The sequence below is a fragment of the Astatotilapia calliptera genome, chromosome 15, assembly GCF_900246225.1.
Source record: "Astatotilapia calliptera chromosome 15, fAstCal1.2, whole genome shotgun sequence".
NCBI classification, from domain to species: Eukaryota; Metazoa; Chordata; class Actinopteri; order Cichliformes; family Cichlidae; genus Astatotilapia; species Astatotilapia calliptera.
In genome coordinates this window covers 17,377,619-17,395,606 of record NC_039316.1, presented here as the reverse complement: position 1 = coordinate 17,395,606, position 17,988 = coordinate 17,377,619, and the positions used below count along the sequence as shown (strand labels likewise).

Here is a 17,988-nt window from a genome sequence, read left to right as displayed (position 1 = left end):
GTACATGTCAGACATTCTTGTCACTAGTTTTTTTATTTTTCAGAATAGCCTGCAGAGCTTAATTATCTTTACACTGCAGGGGGCGTTGTTGTCCACCACACAGTAATTGGGCAAGTAATCAACTCCATGCTAAACACTAAAGGTTTGAGAACGTCTAATATGAACATATAGAAACATATTTTTTTAAAAATGTTTTTTTTTATCATAAATATGTTCTATTTTGCTTTTGTTTATTTTATGGACCCCTTTAATAAGATATATTTCTGCCTGGGCTTGAACATGATTTGTAAATGCATGGATCATTAAATTGGAATATTTTCAGAAGGTGTTTTTATTATCTGCTAATAGCAAAATAAATTAAACCTTTTATTATTGTTTGCAGTGATTTTATTCATCCAGCACACCTGAGCTGCATGGTGCCTATAAAATAATATGGGTTTGTCACCCCAGACTTAGTGTGTCAGTAACAATGTAAGCCAATATATATATAAGGACAACTTTCAGATACCCGCATGATGCACTGGCGCCTGCCCCTAATTTCTGTGACAGATGTGTGTTCTAAACAGCTGTAGTATGGTCTATATCTCCTCTCTACAGCAACAAAAGGTTGCTCTTTCTGCGTTGTAGCAGTGACTATAACAGGAGCCCTTCCCATCCAGCTGCCATCAGCTCTACACACCCACAATCCTGTTGTAGTGGCATCAGCCTGACTCAGCTTGCTGGATTCTGGTGCTTATAGCCCATGTTTATTTACCTTTATGTACAGTGACAGTGAGTATTTATGTAATCCTCTGATGAATTTGTACGTTTGCTCACCTACAAAGGAATGACATAATTTGTATGGTAGTTTCATTTTAATAGATCAAAACAGAATATCAACAAAAAGCTAGAAAAAACACATTACATCAAAGTTACAAATTGATTGAGCATGTCACTGAATTAGATATATGTTTGATCCCCTACAACCCAGACAAAATTCTGGCTCCAGACTGACTGTGTGGCCATGTAGCACATGAATTACAACCAATCAATCACAGATACTCCTGATCTTAACTCGCTTCTTAACTCGACAGAATCAATTTCTTCCATGCCAACCTCTCCACCAAGACCAAAGAGTGGCTCAAAAAAACATCAGGGACAAGGCCTGTATAAGGCTGGAATGGGCTACAAGACCTACAGCATGTGAGAAGGTGACAACTGTTGGTGTGATTATTTGAAAATGGAAAAAAACATAAATCAACTTTAAATTACTCTTGGTCTGTAGCTCCATTTGTAATACACTATTGAAATCTTGCAACACTGACTGTGTGCTCCTGATCAAGGAAGCATGTGTACAGGTCTGCCTTAAGTTTGTCAGTGAACATCTAAATGATTCAGAGAAGGCTTGGGAGGATGTGCTGCAGTCAGATGAAAACATAATTGAGCTCTCTGGCATCAACTCGATCCGTGGAGTTGAAAGAGAAATGCTGATTGTGACCCAAAGAACACCATCCCCAAAGTCAAGCACGGAGGTGGAAACATTATGCTTTAGGACTGCTTTGTGTTAAGAGCACAGAACTACTTCACTGCATTGAGAAGCCAGTTGGCTGGGCCATGTACTGAAAAATTATGGATGAGAACCTCATTCTCCCAGCCTGAACACTGAAGATGGGTCATTAATTGGTCTTGAAGCATGACAATGACCCAAAATATACCGCCAAGGCAAGAAAGGAGTTCAAAAACAAAGTCATTAAGGTCATGGAATGGCAAAGAAACCTAAAGGATTTACCGGTACAGAGTTTCTGTAAAGAGAAGTGGGCCAAAATCCCTACTGAGATGTGTGCAAACCTGTTGACCAAATATAAGAAAACATCTTACTGCTGTGCTTGCCAACAAGGGTATCTTCACCAAGTACTAAATCATGTTTTGCTTGGGGATCAAATATTGATTTCTCTCAATGATAATAACATTTTTATTTAAATTTTTTTGTTGATATCATCTTTCTCTCCATTAATATGAAACTACTGTAACTAACAAAAATCCTATATAAACCCATTTTAATGAGATAAATGTTTTTTTCCAGCAGCTTTGAAGCAAACAGGTGTCAGTTTGTGATCTCATGCAGTCGTAGCTGTAGATTAACTGCTGCTAAGCCACTATCAGTTAAATCTAACCAAACCACACTACATGATATCACATAAAACTTGAGCTGTCATTTCTGCTTCTTTACTGATCAGAACTTAATGATGTAAGAAAATCAGCCATTGCAATGACATGACCAGAAGACATTCGAAAACACTTTATATAATATATGTATTCTTCTGTTAAATGGAAATTCTAAAAAGACTGCATTTACATAATGACTATCAAAAGCTCACTCTCTCCCTTATTCACACATGGTTTTATTCTGTTTATCTCAAATGCCTCTCACATGCTTTTGCTGACATTTTCACGTGTATTTTATACATAAATAATGTGTATACTGCACTATATCTGTATTAAATATATTTTGCCCTAACAATATAATAAAACTTTTTTTTTATGCTCATCTGCCACTTTTTATGCTTCTTATTCTTACTTTTTTCTGTCTTTGATACACTTTTTTTTTATTAATCAGAGGAGTGTCCTCCTGTGTAAATGCTGCTTTAGTGATGCAATTTTCCCCTCTGGGATCAATAAAGCACAATTCATGTACCACGCTGTCATATCCCTTCAGGCAAAGGATAATCAGAAGATCGAATGAAAACAGAAGCAGTCACATTGTAGGTGATGATGTGTTAGTAATGAGCCTTCTGGGTTCAATTGTTTGTGTGTGCGTGTGTGTGTGTATATTTTAAACCTTTACTACCTAAGATGCCTTTACTTCCTATATTAGAGATATTTTGATGATTGAATCGATTTTTTTTACTGTCCAAATTTCTCAAGCAAACATTTACAATTAATTAACAATTAATGAGCATAACTTCAAAGAACACTGAGCTTGCTCTCTTTAGGCGCACAAAATAACATAGGACATTTTTCCAGATGTTGCTTGGTTAAGGCAGTGGTTCTCAAACTGTGGGGGAGGCCCCAAAAGTGGAGCAGAGCAGAAATTTGAAGTGAAAGCAGCTTAAATAACTATAATCCTGGATATTATTTTACTTAAATTAAACTTCAATACTACACATATTACTACATGGCTGGCTTTATTGCAGGAGGGAGAGCAGTTAATCTATTAATTGGAAGGTTAATGGTTCAAACCCTGGCTGCTCCACTTTGCAGGCAAAAATATTCTTGGGCGAGATACTAACTCCAAGTTGCAATGCATAGAAAGTATAGAACTGTTTGCGTGAATGGGTGAATGAGTTGTAGAGTAGAGTAGAAAAGGACTATATAAGAACCAGACTATTTACCATTTACATGTATTCTTTTGGCTCACTGATTAAAAGCCTTGAAGTTTTTTAGCTTCTGCAGTAGGGCAGACGAGAAAACGTTTGAGAGTCACTGATTTAAAGCAAGTACTCTAGTAACTAAATAATAGCATGGCAGATTATAGGCAAAGGGCTATATTTACCAAATTTAGCAAGCCACTGAAGAGCACAGAGTTTGTCAGTTACTCCATCAGTCCAGGTGGTAAATGAACAGAGCATCTTGTTCCTTTCAGTTTGCTTCAGGATGTTAGCAGGAGTGGGCTGAGTGACAGGCACAGACAGAGTGAGTCAGCGAAACTCCAAACAAGCTGAAGCTATTGTGATTCACAAAGCTTTTAAAAAGGAAAAGGGATGCACAGCTGCCATCGGAGGACTGTGCAAAGACACGCATGTACCAGGGTATGTAACGACCAAAGCATTCTTTAGCTCAGACACACTGCTTTATTTCTCCTCACACACATTTACAACACATCTTTGTTGTAATGCACACCTAGCCCATAAGATACAAAATGCAGATTTTCTCTGGCATTATTAAATCCTCTCAGCTCAGTATTTCAGTATTAACTTCAGCCTTTACTGCAAGCCAATCTCTACTTTGAACCTTAAAACTAAAATCAAATCTGAAACACCTTTTCGTTTTATATAAATTTCTTCAACTCCTTCACCACCCTTCTCACACTGCTCTCATAGAAATACACAAGCACACACACAGACACACACACACAGCCCAGCTTATTTCTCTCTTATCCAGAGAAATCCTTTCATCAGCCTTTCAATGCTGGGTAATCAAAGTATAAAGAACCATGCCAGTCTCCTATTGCCAGAGGCTGAAGTGTGTGTGCAGTCACCAGGTGATAATCCGATATCGTGTGCTTCCCCACTGATGTTAAGTAATATGAAAAAAAAAAAATATCAATCCCACCTCAGGCCGAATGTGTGACTCTCTTCGTAGCGGAAGAGAGAATGAATCTTCACATCCGAATTCACGGCAATCAGTCTGTCAATCAAATCCTGTGGAGTAAAATGAGAGGCTTTGAACAAGAATGCAGCAGTTAGGGTGCAAAACGAAAACAGTGTGGGAATTTACAATGTGTAAGGTGGAGAACGTATATCAGTCTCAGTGTGAGGGGGGTTTATTTGAATGCGTTTGAAGTAAAACAAATGGGTGGGTGGTGTTTGGAGGCCAAATAAAAAGTGCAAACATGCCCTCAGATGGATGACAAAAAAAAACTGCAGTGTGTGGGAAAAGAAGAAGAAGAAAAACACTTACAGGTATGGAGGTTGGCATCTCCCTCAGGGTGTATTCGCTTTTGTTGGCCAAAGACTGTCGGCCCAGCAGTTGCCACACCGACTGGGAAGAGGAGAGGAGGTTGACCAAGTACAGGAAGGACTGAAGAGGAAAGTAAATACAGCAGCTGTTAGAGAGAAAAAATGTATTTGCTTTTAAAGACCATTGTGAATGCATTTGTGCACGTCATGGATTGATCAAATCCTAACACATAATAATAATATAACACTATTCAACTACAAACACTACCGATAATATGACAAATAATATCTGTAGTATTCAAAGCAAAACAAAATGTAAAAAGAATTTATGATTGCAAAGGTAAAACATGGTTTACCACACTCTCAAAACTGAATAAGACATATATTCTGAGCAGAGTGGTTGAGCAGAAACCTATTGCAGCCTGAAGAATATTAAACTACAGGAAAGCTCCCTGCATTTTTCACTGGGTCTGGTAGAACAGGGAAAACATATCATCAAAAGCATCAAAGGAAAAAAAGAGAGACACTTGCACAAACGAGCTACAACTTAGATTATATTAAACAGCTTCAAAGAAACGTAAAGAAAAAAACAAGATACGATGGATTTTTTTTTCTAAAATAGAAATATCTATACTTTCATGTGTCTTCTGATGTTTCTGTGCATGTGTGAACTTATCTTCATATGTACTACCAAACCTCCTACTGTACTTAGCACAGATTAAAGCAAAGACTCGAGTTAATTCACCAAAGTGCTGGTGTGTGTATATTTAGTTTTCCTTTGACCTCAGCATATATGTATAACCCACTGATAAGGCAGACTTTAAAGTCGCCTGTGGCAGGACACAGTTTACACATCACTGGCTGTCCGTATTCACTTGGCTAGTCTCTCTGAGAGAGATGACTTGGCTGCTGTCAGAGGCCAAGCATCAGACACACACAGACAGGCTCACGCTGGAGCTTGTTGAAGCTTTCCTGAGAGAAATTCTGCCAAAAACATAACTAAAAATGCAGTCTTATGAAAGTAAGGCTTATTTGCCCAGACACCCATAAACCAATCAGCAAAAAGCCTTTCTTGTTAACAAAATCACTATTGCCAGTTTCTTAAATATGAATATTCACAAGTGAATTTTCTACATGGCTGCTGGTATCACAGCAACACATGGACCACTATTCTGAGTCCTGGGTTAATAATAATTGGAATCAATTTAATTTTAATCAATTTAAACACCTTTGTAACCAGTGAGCTAAAAACATGATGGAAAAGCAAAACTTCTAAGAGATCTGTGTCTGTACTATTATGTAGATATCTAAAAATTGGGGCATTGTGGGCTCCAGGAAGTTTCTCCTTCTCCCTCTCTCTCTCACTCTCTCTCTCTCTCTCTCACACACACACACACACACACACACACACACACGCACGCACATACATACAATACCTTAATGCAACTCCTATCTGTGGGGTCAATGGGAGTTGGTTTGGGACGGACCACTCTGATGTCGTCACTGCTGCACTCAAGAACAGACCATAGCTCTAGTACCAGGGCCCGAATAAAGCCTGAGACAGAACACGGAGAAATTTGTTGTACCAAACATTTATTTGAAATAGCAGCAACTAAAATTATTAACAGTGCTTTAATAAATAAACGACTGACTTTGTTATTGTGTCCAATCTTTTAAAGAAATCTGTCTTTGCATTGCTGGCACCGTTTTGATTGGAGGATTTGAATCTCAGGAAGGAAGGAAATTTATAATGCCACTCCCTTTGATCCCATTTAATCTCTTCCCTGTTGCACTTTGGCCTGTCAGTAACTACATTTGAATTTTGCAGCTTCTGATTGGCTATACTTTTCCACTGTAGTTGTTTAAATGTGCAGCAGAGTGCTGCTGTTAAAGAACATTGGACTCAGCGAGCTCAAGCTTGCACATAAAGGCTGGATAAAAACGTTAATGCAATCAAAATGTACGCAGCCCTCGCTGGAAAACTGGGGATACAGTACAGTACATAAATGATGAAGCAAAGACAAAACATTAGTGTCATGGAAGAAGAAATAGTCAGTGCATCACGGGAAGCTCCCAGCAATAAAACCTGCATTTGTATTGACACATAAACCTTAATTTGTGAGCAATTTTCAGTGTATTTCAGTTAAATTAATGAGACAAATATAACAAAAGGGATTTTATACTTAGAAGAAGAATATGAAATTGAAATATTAAACTAAGAAAACTATAAATACTGCAGTTCTAGAGTTACAGATATACAATTAAGCTTTGCATATCAGTGCTGTATAACCCAGGGAATGTACTTTATTGTATATAAAACAAGGACATAGCCCCCTAACAGCACCCATTGATTAGCGAAGTCCAGTTCTGAAACCTCAAGCAGATGCTTTGGGTCTTGGTGACAAGCTGGGGGTGAATGTAGACTTCTAAATGACACTGCAGGCCTTCCTTAAAGTATTGTTTTTGACTGGAAGGTTAACATTATCTACAAAAAGGTAATGTTACAAAAAAATTTAATGATTGAATAGTAATGGAAATCATGAACTGTTTTTCAGAGGTCATAGATCAAATGAGCAGTAGAGTTTTTCTCACAGAATGGTTCTTTCACATAGAAAGCTTAGCAAATGGCCCATCATTTGTAAGCTCTGTCTGGACTATATCACTTTTTGAGGTCATCCTTCTTTCTGTCAGTCTGCCTTTTTATCGATGGCACAAACATATGTCACATCATGGAACACATGAGTGCTCCACAGCCAGCGCTGCTCAACACAGCAGGGAACTGTTCTTGCGTGGGTAAAGTCATAGGAGAGAATAGGTTTCAGAACGCAGCGGTGCTGTTATAAGCGAAGGGCTGATAAGTAATCAGACTTCTTTTCCCATAACCAGTTGAGTCGCCCCTTCTAGCCAATAGAAAGAATGCAGGATTAAAATATTTGTTCACTAGCTTCATTTTTTGACCTCTTTTGACAAGAGTACGGTATTTCCTGGAGCCTTTTGCATATGGATAAACCTAGTATCAGTATACAACTGATATGTGAATCCATTTATCAATGATTCACCATGCTACTTGTAAATGTGTTGCTGACAACAAAATCACATTTTCTCTTGCCTGAATGATGCTCACATCACACACCATCTTAATCCTTCCAAAACAAAAAGAAAAAAAGAAAACGCCTCTTCTTACTCTTTCTTACCCAAACAAAAACGGTTTGACAAATACATTTCTCCCTAAGCTGCCTTAAGTCTCCTTTATACCGACAACACAAAAACAACAACAACAACTTATAATATAAGCCTTAAGCATCACAGCTGACAAGTGTTTGTTGTGTCCAAATAACTGCAATAGTACCTGAACTGTGCAGAGCCACAACTCCCGGAGCAGTTGCTGCCACCTGTGTCACCATCACCCCGTAGCCAAACTTCTCGCAGCTGCTCACCTACAGAAAACACACAGAAATCTCATACCCCTAGAAATATTTCAGCCTTTCACTATCACAGTTTTTGGTTATCAGGTAAAAAATGAATGAGAGTTTGGAAAAAGGATGGAAAAGGTTTAGGTCAAATGTAGTACTAATGTATCATAAAGGGAGATGTGTAAGTAAATCTGGGATTCTGGAAAGGCACAACATAATGTAGTTAAACATGCTGTGGAGAATTTAAATTGTAAATTGATATTGGAGTGTGCAGGCCCTTCATTAATTACAACACAATGCCACAACTAAAAATAGACAAAATATAATTACATTCCATAATTAAAGTGTAATGCCAAACTAGAGAAGCAATTACAATGGTGCGTAAACAATGGCAGTAAATTAAGCCCACGGGGGATCAGCTAAGGTTTGCAGCAAGCCTGAGTGTTTGTGTGTTTACAATTTGAATCTTAGAAAGTGTGTTTCAGTGTCGAGCAGGGTGCTGTGAATACTAAGGAGTCCTCGGGAATTATGATTGTGGCCTTAAGGAGGAGCAGGATCAACAAATTACCACATCTTGTGAAGAATGAATTATGATATTGATGACATGAGCCAGCAGAATGAATAAATCTGACAAAGATTATGCCTGCTGCATAGGGAATAATACAACATAAATCCTTAATACAATGTGCATCCATAGTTTCTGCACAAATATTTGTACGCACTCCAATAATCACTCTTTTCTCTTTTTTTGTCTCATCAGTGATTATTCATTTTGTATCTCTCTAACTCAAGTCAGCATGACCCGGAAGATTCTGAGAGGCATGAAATTACTTTGGCACTTTGATAGGATCAATAAGGGCTGCCAAAGGATTTCCATAAAATGCAATAAAACATTAATGTAACTATGTCATGAGCAGTGCTTATCAGGACATGAAAACCCACCCTGATGAAAGCAGGACGATAACCTCAAACTACTAACAGTGCCTTTATAACCCAATGACTCGTTTTGTGACCACGTGCAATTTTTAAAGAATGCTATTTTAAATCTGACGTTGCATTGCTGGCACCATTTTCATTGGAGGAATTTGAATCTCATGGAGCAAATCAATTCATAATGCCACTCCCCAACAGCCCACTTGATCTCGTCACTGCTACACTTTGGCCTCTCAGTGACTACATTTGAATTTGGCAGCATCCACGTGGCTACTCTTATATACTGTAGTTGTGTTAATGTGCAGCAGAGTGCTGCTACAGAGCATTTGGCTCAGGAAACCTCAAGCTTAACACAATCAAAATGCGCGCAAACTGGAGATACACTACTGTACATAATTAGTATGATGGAAACACAAGCAGGACAATTACCACAAATTAACTACGAACAGTTAAGTACATTATTACCTGAAGTTTTTTGGTAAAGCGAGAGAACATGTAGGAGACACATTCATTAATGGCTCCTGTCTGCTGGAGCAGCAGAAGGCCTTTTGGAGTGGCACCAAAATTCAACAGACTGTCCAATAATGTCTCCTCCCAAATGAGCCTGTTCACAAACAAGAAAGACAGAAAAATGATGGTGCTTTGTCCTCCCACTGCAAGAAACACAATATTAAAATCACTAGGAGTCAATTCCTTACACATAAAGACATTTTTTTAGATACCACTGTACTTTACTGTGAGCCATTTAATATCATCTGACATTTTCTGTGTATGTTGTTTTTATTCTACTTTTAGTTATCCATTTTTAGTTTGTTTCATATTGCTTTATTAAACTCTTGGGGCAATTTCATTTTATAGAGTCACTTTATTGTATTACAATTCGATTTTACATGGTGTCCTATAGTATTTTATTTAGATTGCTTCTTGTTGAAGATACACTGAAAAAAAAACATGATTAAATACCGCTGAACTCCAATACTCTTGTATTTTACTGGATGGTGTCCTCATTCATTGCTGTAATAAATATAGACATTTTGTAAAATTATTTAAAGTTGGATTTTACGATGTGCGGCCTCACATGTTCTGCAGCTCTTGGGTAGATGATCCAGCGCCAGCTCCAGGTACTGGAGTCTGAACCCTTTCTGACAGCGAGCTGGTCTAGAAATAAAGTTTTAAAAAAAGTATTATTACACAATATACTTTAATCATACTTTAATTACTCTATATTAAATTGAGTTTGTGAACATGAGGATCACCTGAAATATTAGACCACATTTACATCCTTAAATTAGAACGAATAAATAAATAATTAAGCAATCCAAAATCCCACAGAATGTGTTCATTTGTTTACTTGGTTCTTGACAGACTGAAAAAGTGCTCTAAACACCAGGATCTCATTTGCTTAACATGAAACAAGAAGGTGAGTAAACATGGAGCATCAGCTGATCCCACTGTCAGTCAGGATTAAACCTGCATTTTGTTTCTCCATTGAAGAAATATGGGCATGTGTTTGAGACTTTCAAAGGAACACGATCCATTTTGTGACAGTAATAAAGTAATAAAACAATGTCTCATACATGTTAATTTTTATACCAGATGTTTTGAAAATAAACAGGTAGGTTGTGGGGCGGAACTGCTTTCACAGCTACTGAGGCACTACCAGTCACTGGGCAGCTTGACAGAAGGATTGCCTGTTATGCGTCAAGGTGTGGCTGATAGCTTCCGGATCAAAAATGCAGACATGGAGACACGAATTCAACTCAGACAGCTTTACTGCTGGAGCTCGGGAACCAAAATAGAAAAAACAGAAACACAGACTTAATTGGATTCGATCATTTACTGGTTACATATGAGATGTGACAGACTGGGGAGACAGGACACAGAAACTAGACAAACAAAGGAACACAGAAACACAAACTGACACAGAGTCAGAAAAGTAACCAAACATGGAGATTATACTGATTTACAGGGGCTTTACGGAGGTGAGTCTAGGACAGGAGACAAGGGGGCAAAACTGAAGTAGAATACAAGCAAAGCACAGAGCAGAATTAGGTAACAAAACTCTAGACTATCAATACATAAAGAAAAACCCGGAAAATACACAAAGCAACCAAAAACTCAACATACTGGGACAAAAACCCAGGGATGCTAACAGCGCCACTGAAACCTTCTCTATGACGCCCCTGTAAATGAACTGCAGCAGAGCTTCATTTTTGTTTGCATATTTTCTGGTTTAGCTTTGAAACACAAACTGCAGATTAAAGATAACTGATGCTGTGTCGAGTCAGAAACACCATTCCAAGAACTAAATGAAGCACATTACAAAGGTTAGTTAATTCCCACCATTTGCATGAAATGATGGTGCTTTTCAAGCTGTGTTGACTGAATAAAGCGAGAACGTGGCATTCATCAAGTAAATGAAATACAGCATACATATTCTAGCCAGGGATCTGATCATTACATACAGACACCCCTCCTTTACATATTTAGATAAAAGATTCAGAAACTGAGTTGGGCCATCATCTCTTATCCAGTCATGGCTCAGTTAGTCAAGCAAATGTCTCCTGGATTTGTTATATTTACAGTTATACTCTAAAAGTAACATATCTGGGAAAACAGCATTTTCTTAAATCACATCTTGGAAATGAAAAAAATCGACATCTATTGTTAACTTTGAGGGCAGTATCATTGTGGTGAAGACGTGATTGGTTTCCTTATACAACACTACTGTTTTTTGTTGTGGGTATTTGTATAATGTTTTATGTGTTGCATTTATGATATGTAGCTTATCTGCTACCTGGGTCAAGTCTCTCTTATAAAAGAGATAATAATAATAAAAAAAACATGTTTGATGAAATAAAATGGATTTCTTTAAACTGTTTCAAGTCAGCAAAACAGCAGGATGTGAAATTCTTGAGTGCACTTTCCATACAGTAAAGCACTGCTGTATTATTTGTGATCCAAAAAACCCCACTGCACTGTGTTTATAAACTGTTCCCTTTACCAAACCAAGATTTATTAAAGAAAAGCTGGTGTAGAGTTTGGTTTATTTCCAAGCACACATGGTTTTGTGTTTGGGCAGAAAAGTTTCACATGATTCAAAGTTCAAATTAATCCTCATTTGTCTTATACTGGGCCTTGGTGCACCCCTACAGCTCTACAGAGCTATTCATCCTCCTTTTAATCCTACATTCTTCTGACTGGTTGCCCATAATATGAGCATCCACTACTGTAATCTTACATATATTATTCTATAATAATATATAGATCTGGATCAACAGTCGGGTATGGCACATGCTGCGTACTCGGTCTCTCGCATTTAGATCAGGAAATGAGATGGAGTACAAAGCTGCGAAGTATGGACTGAGGAAAGCCATCACAGTGGCTAAGAGGCAGTACAGAGAGAAGCTGGATGGCAAGTCCTGATGTAGCAACGCCTGCAGCACATCACAGAGTATAGGGCCACCACCAGCACCAGCACCATCAGCTCTGTAGGCGGTCTGCTGGATGATCTCAATACATTCTACACCCGCTTCAAGACCTCCCAGACCCTCTAGACCCCCCAGATCACCAGGACCTGCCAGAACCCCCAGACCACCCAACCCCCACCCCCGTCAGTGGTCTCAATAGACCAGGTGCACAAAACCCCGAGGAGGATCGACCCCCGTAAGGCAGCAGGACCAGACAACATCCCGGGACGGGCCCTTTAAGCATGTGCCAATGAGCTGGCGGAGGTTCTTACCTCTCCCTCAACCAGAACACTGTCCTCACATGCTTCAAGACCACAACCATCATCCCTCTCCCCAAGACAAGCCCAGCCACCTGCCTGAATGACTATAGACCAGTTGCACTCACTCCAATCATTGAAAAGTGTTTTGAGAGAGTGGTGCTGGCCTACATCCAGAGCAACATCACAGACACTCTGGATCCCCTGCAGTATGCCCGCCGGCCCAATAGGTCTACGTCAGACGCCATCGTTGCTGCCCTTCACTATTCCCTCTCCCATCTGGAAAACAAATACTCATACATCAGGGTACTTTTTGTTGATTACACCTCCTCCTTCAATACTGTCATCCCACACAAACTCACTCGCAAGCTGGCAACACTCGGCCTACACCCCACCCTACGTGACTAGCTACTGGACATTTTGACTGGCAGGGCCCAATCCGTCAGGATCGGCAACAGGACTTCAGTCAGCATTATTACAAACGCAGGAGTTCCACAAGGTTGCGTCCTCAGTTCCATCCTCTAGACCCTGTACGCCCACGACTGTGTCACCTCCAACAAAGATAACATTATTTTGAAGTTCGCAGACGACACTGCAGTGATCGGTCGCATCACTGGAGGGGACAAAGCGGCTTACAGGAGAGAGGTGGCCGGTCTGGTGTCATGGTGTGAGGACAACAACCTCACCCTCACCACTGACAAGACAAAGGAGATGATAGTGGACACGAGGAAGAAGAGGAGGCCTCACCAGCCGCAGTTTATCCGGGGCCTTGAAGTGGAGAGGGTGAGCAGCTTTAGATACCTGGGCGTCTACATCTCTGAGGACCTCACCTGGACACTGAAAACCTCACAGCTGGTTAAGAAGGCGCAGCAGCAGCTGTATTTCCTGAGGAGGCTGAGGAAATTTGGTATGTCGGCCAAGATCCTCAGCAAGTTCTACAGCTGCATTGTGGAGAGCACGCTGACCAGCTGGATTACTGCAGCAAACGCCTGCAGAGAGTAATAACAACTGCAGAGAAGATCATGAGGATTCTGCTGCCCTCTCTGCAGAGCATCTACCATCACAGAGTCCAGAGGAGAGCTGCCTCCATCCTCAAAGACCCCACACACCCCCAACACGGACTGTTCACACTTCTGCCATCGGGACGAAGGTTTAGAAGTGTGAAATCCAGAACATCCCGACTCAACAACTCCTTCTTCCCCACTGCTGTCAGACTCTTGAACAGCTGAACTATTTCTGAACAGTAATAATAATTAACCTGTATTAATTATTAAGCTATAGCTCTTTTGCACACATCTCTGTTTCACACTTCAATATTTTGTCTCCTTTTCTGTCTTCATTTATTTATTTGTACTATTTGTATTTTGTCTGTTCTATTTCTATTGTATATATTAATCAGCATCTGTGGGTGGACAGCAAAGAAAGAATTTCATTGCACAAAGAAATGCATTTTTTTCTTTGAACACATGACAATAGACACTTTGAATCTTGAATCCTGAATCTTTGAATCTATAATAGCTCCACGTCAAATAATAAAGTCTCTGCAAATAGCACAAATTAGTTACATGTACCTTTTTCCACGCAGCAGCTAAAGCTTTGTGCAGGCCGTAGGGTCGTAGAACCTGCAGACCCTCGCAGGTGTTGTACATCTGCCGACAAACTAAAATAAAGGCTCCACATAATGAATGGGGCATATCAGATTCACACAACGATGGCAATTCCTTGTCGAGCAGCCTCTGGGTGAACTGTACGATGATATGAGCAGCAAAGGTTCTGCAGACGAGGGTGAAAAAAGACAATGTTTATTATAGAGCCACAACATGAGATTTTTAGATTGTAAGTATAGCAATTTCAACTTGTGGCTTTACATGCCTACACTGGAGGTCTCCAAAGCACTTTCATACACTCACATTTTTAATGAGCTAGCATACAGAAGTGAAGCCATAGGTGGTTGGTAAATACATTCTTGGTCATTCACAACAATAGAATGTGTTTCTGGACAGACTGAAGGAAACTACAGTGCAGACTAGTCATTGTCAGGCAACAGAATATAACGCAGTATAATATAACCCCAGCTGCTCACAAACCAGCAGCAGCCTCATGTTCCAATCTGCTCTCGGTGCAGAATAAGCAGGATTTGCTATGCAAATTTAACTCTGTATTAAAATCTTCCAGCTAAGTTAGGAAAATGTAATTTATTCATTACTATCAAGAACGACAAAACGACGCTGCGAATTTAATCACAACATCTCACCTCTCACTGTGGGCTGCGACGAGATTCTTCTCAAATAAGAAGAGCGCTAATCCTCTGTCTGTGTTTGCAATACGAGCCAGAATATCTGCAATGAGACTCAGGGTTGCTGCAGGAGACTTTAACTCAGCCTGCAAAGCACAGAAAATAAACACACAAAATTACCAACTGCTTCAGAAAAATTGGCACCTGAACAGATACTCAACACTGAAATAACACATTTATCTTTCACAATAATGGAACTGAAGAAAAAACTACTACATTTCATAACCAAAGCCTCTGTAATTCCATTTTCTGGAAGGCTGAACGATGACAAGTCCTTACGCAGAGGACAGCTATGTTACTCTTAAGATGAGGAGTCTCCATTTGAAAATTATTGCACTAAAAATGTAAAAGGAAAGTAGTTTACATGCTTATTTACTATGAGTAGAAAGTCATGGTTGGACACTTTACACTTGAAACTGTATGAATCAAAAACCTTTTTTGTAATCTGCAAATGGTGTGTGTGTGTGTGTGTGTGTGTGTGTGTGTGTGTGTGTGTGTGTGTGTGTGTGTGTGTGTGTGTGCGCGTGCGTGTAGGTATGCTTGTGACCTTCTGTCCATTGAGCAGCGCTATAACAGGAGTTAGTAGCTTCTCTATAACTGGAGTCTGATAGAGACACTCTGTAGCGCATTCTGTCTGTTCACATAGCATCCAAAGCACCTCCATCACAAGGGTGCTGGGCGACAGGACGTCCGAACCTACCGAAAGTAAATGAATTAATATGCATTTAACGACATTAATTAGCTGAATTAAATGCATATGAAATCATCTAATTACATTAATACCCACTAGGATTATATCTGCCCACTAGGTTTACACTTTTAGATCACCTAAATATGCAATCAATGACCATTTTGTGCTGCTTTCATGTCAGTAAGATGATTCAAGCCAATACTAGCAAGTTGTACCTAACAAAGTGGCCAATGAACTTGTATTTCCACTATTTTGAGATATGCATATATCCACCGACTTTTTCTCATATCACAGCCTTATTCCACAATGGCTTAAATTCATGTTTCACCTCAAACAGACACAGTTTCAGCATTCCTCTATGGAGAGAGAAGAACCTTACAAGAGAACAACTATTTCTACAGCAGTCCACCAGGCCTATATAGTAGCCAGACAGTAGCCAGTCAGTAAAAGACACATGACACCCAACCTGGAGTTTTTTCCCAAAATGCACCTGGAGGACTCTCAGACCCGGAGAAACTAAATTATCTGGTCTGATGAAACAAAAGTTTTTGGCCTGAATGCTAAGCGCCATGTCTAGAGGAAACCAGGTGCCACTCATCACCTGGCCAATAACATCCCTACACTGAAGCATGGTGGTGTGGATGTTTTTTGTTAGCAGGAACTGGGAAAGATGAACGAAGAAAAGTTCAGACGTAGTTAATGATAACGTACTCCAAAAGGCTCTGAACACAGACTGGGTCTAAGGTTCATTTTCCAGCAGGACGACAAGATAACAAAGGAGTGGTTTCTGGACCACTGTGTGAATGTCCTTGAGCGAACTATTGTGAAATGGCTGTGTACTAATGCAACCAGCCAGATGGAGCTTGAGAGGTTGTGGTAAGAAGAATGGGAGGAACTGCAAAAAAAATAGATGTGCCAAGCTTGTAGCATCATACCCAAAGAGACTTCAGGCTGTAACTGCTGCCATAGGCGCTTTAACAAAGTGACGAGCAAAGACTGTGGATACTTAAATACGTGGTATATTCTTGTTATTATATTTTTAATAAACAAAAGAACTCTAAGCAAACTTTTTCACTTTGTCATTAAGGAGTACTATGTGTAGGATTTTGAGGTGAAAAATTAATTGAATCCATTTTGGACTAAGGCTCTAACATGACAAACTGTGGAACAAGTAAAGCGCTTTTGAGAAGCACTTTATTTCTGATATATGCCAATACATGCCCAAAGATACAGAGAACACAGATGATGTCTGTGAGGATCATAAATGAATATCTGGGACCAATCTTTATAAGAATGTTGTTGCTTTTAATACTACATGCACATAACTCTAAGACTATTAAAAGCCACGTATAACTAGAGTTCAATGTTGTGTAACAAGAGAAAATTACAAAAGTGAAGATTTACAAGTCATGTTTGTGTTATAGCTGGAAACTTAGCCTAATGGGGCTTTAAATTCAAACATCTTACCCTCCATTCGAGACTAAATCTGTCGCAGAGTGCACTGTGCTGTATCATATTGCTGCTCAAAATACAATCTCAAGAATGCTTCATGTGATCTGCATCAGACAGCAGGTAAAATATTAATATAAATATCTGTCTTAGTCAGCATGACTCTCTGTCTCAGCCAAAGGAGATTACCCTCTGACAAAGTCAAGGTGGGGAACAATATTGATCACTGGACCAACATTTCTCTAACGTAATTCATGAGAATGAATGGGGCAATAAAGTCTTCAAGGAGACAAATTAAGTACTACACGACTCAGTACAAGGTTAAGAGATAAAAGATATGGCCCGAGGAGTTCTTTTTCCATCTCATACGTTGGGTCACTAACCTACCTCAGCAGTTGATTTGAAATTCTCCTATCTGAACAGAGACCAATAAGGAAGCTGAAATTCTACTATATACCCGCGTGTGCGTATGCATGCCCTACCTGTGTGTGAGGAATCCCTGTCCAGAGGTCTAGGGTGTTTATACATTATGTTAAGCAGGATGACAACGAGGTCTGTCAGGGTAACAGGATCTGAAATAGACATAATAAATCAATCAATCAGTTGATAGTCACCGTGTCTAGACAGCGACTAAAAATATTAGGTGGGTAAGGAAATAGTCCATATCAAAAGTTAAGGTCAACCTTAGAGACAAGGATCAGCCCCTTGTGTGTAGTTCACTTAACATATTATGTGCACAGTGGGTTTTAGTATCCACAGACTTTTAAAAGTGTCTTAATATGACATTTCATTACAAGCCTAAATATCACCAACAGTTCCTG

At 39.5% G+C, this 17,988-nt stretch overlaps 1 protein-coding gene across 5 annotated transcripts in view; it reads right to left on the bottom strand.

The window, feature by feature from the left end:
• The window catches only part of tbc1d32 (TBC1 domain family, member 32), a 92,271-nt gene that overhangs the window by 62,226 nt on the left and 12,057 nt on the right, over positions 1-17,988 (bottom strand). For all 5 annotated transcript variants that reach the window (XM_026194048.1, XM_026194051.1, XM_026194052.1 and 2 more), the window contains exons 14-23: positions 17,650-17,739; positions 15,575-15,723; positions 14,986-15,113; positions 14,303-14,504; positions 10,083-10,162; positions 9,470-9,608; positions 8,008-8,095; positions 6,095-6,213; positions 4,660-4,779; positions 4,312-4,400 (exon numbers count right to left, since the gene is read on the bottom strand). In XM_026194048.1, coding sequence (XP_026049833.1) covers positions 4,312-4,400; positions 4,660-4,779; positions 6,095-6,213; positions 8,008-8,095; positions 9,470-9,608; positions 10,083-10,162; positions 14,303-14,504; positions 14,986-15,113; positions 15,575-15,723; positions 17,650-17,739 — 1,204 coding nt within the window. The remainder of the gene's footprint in view (positions 1-4,311; positions 4,401-4,659; positions 4,780-6,094; positions 6,214-8,007; positions 8,096-9,469; positions 9,609-10,082; positions 10,163-14,302; positions 14,505-14,985; positions 15,114-15,574; positions 15,724-17,649; positions 17,740-17,988) is intronic.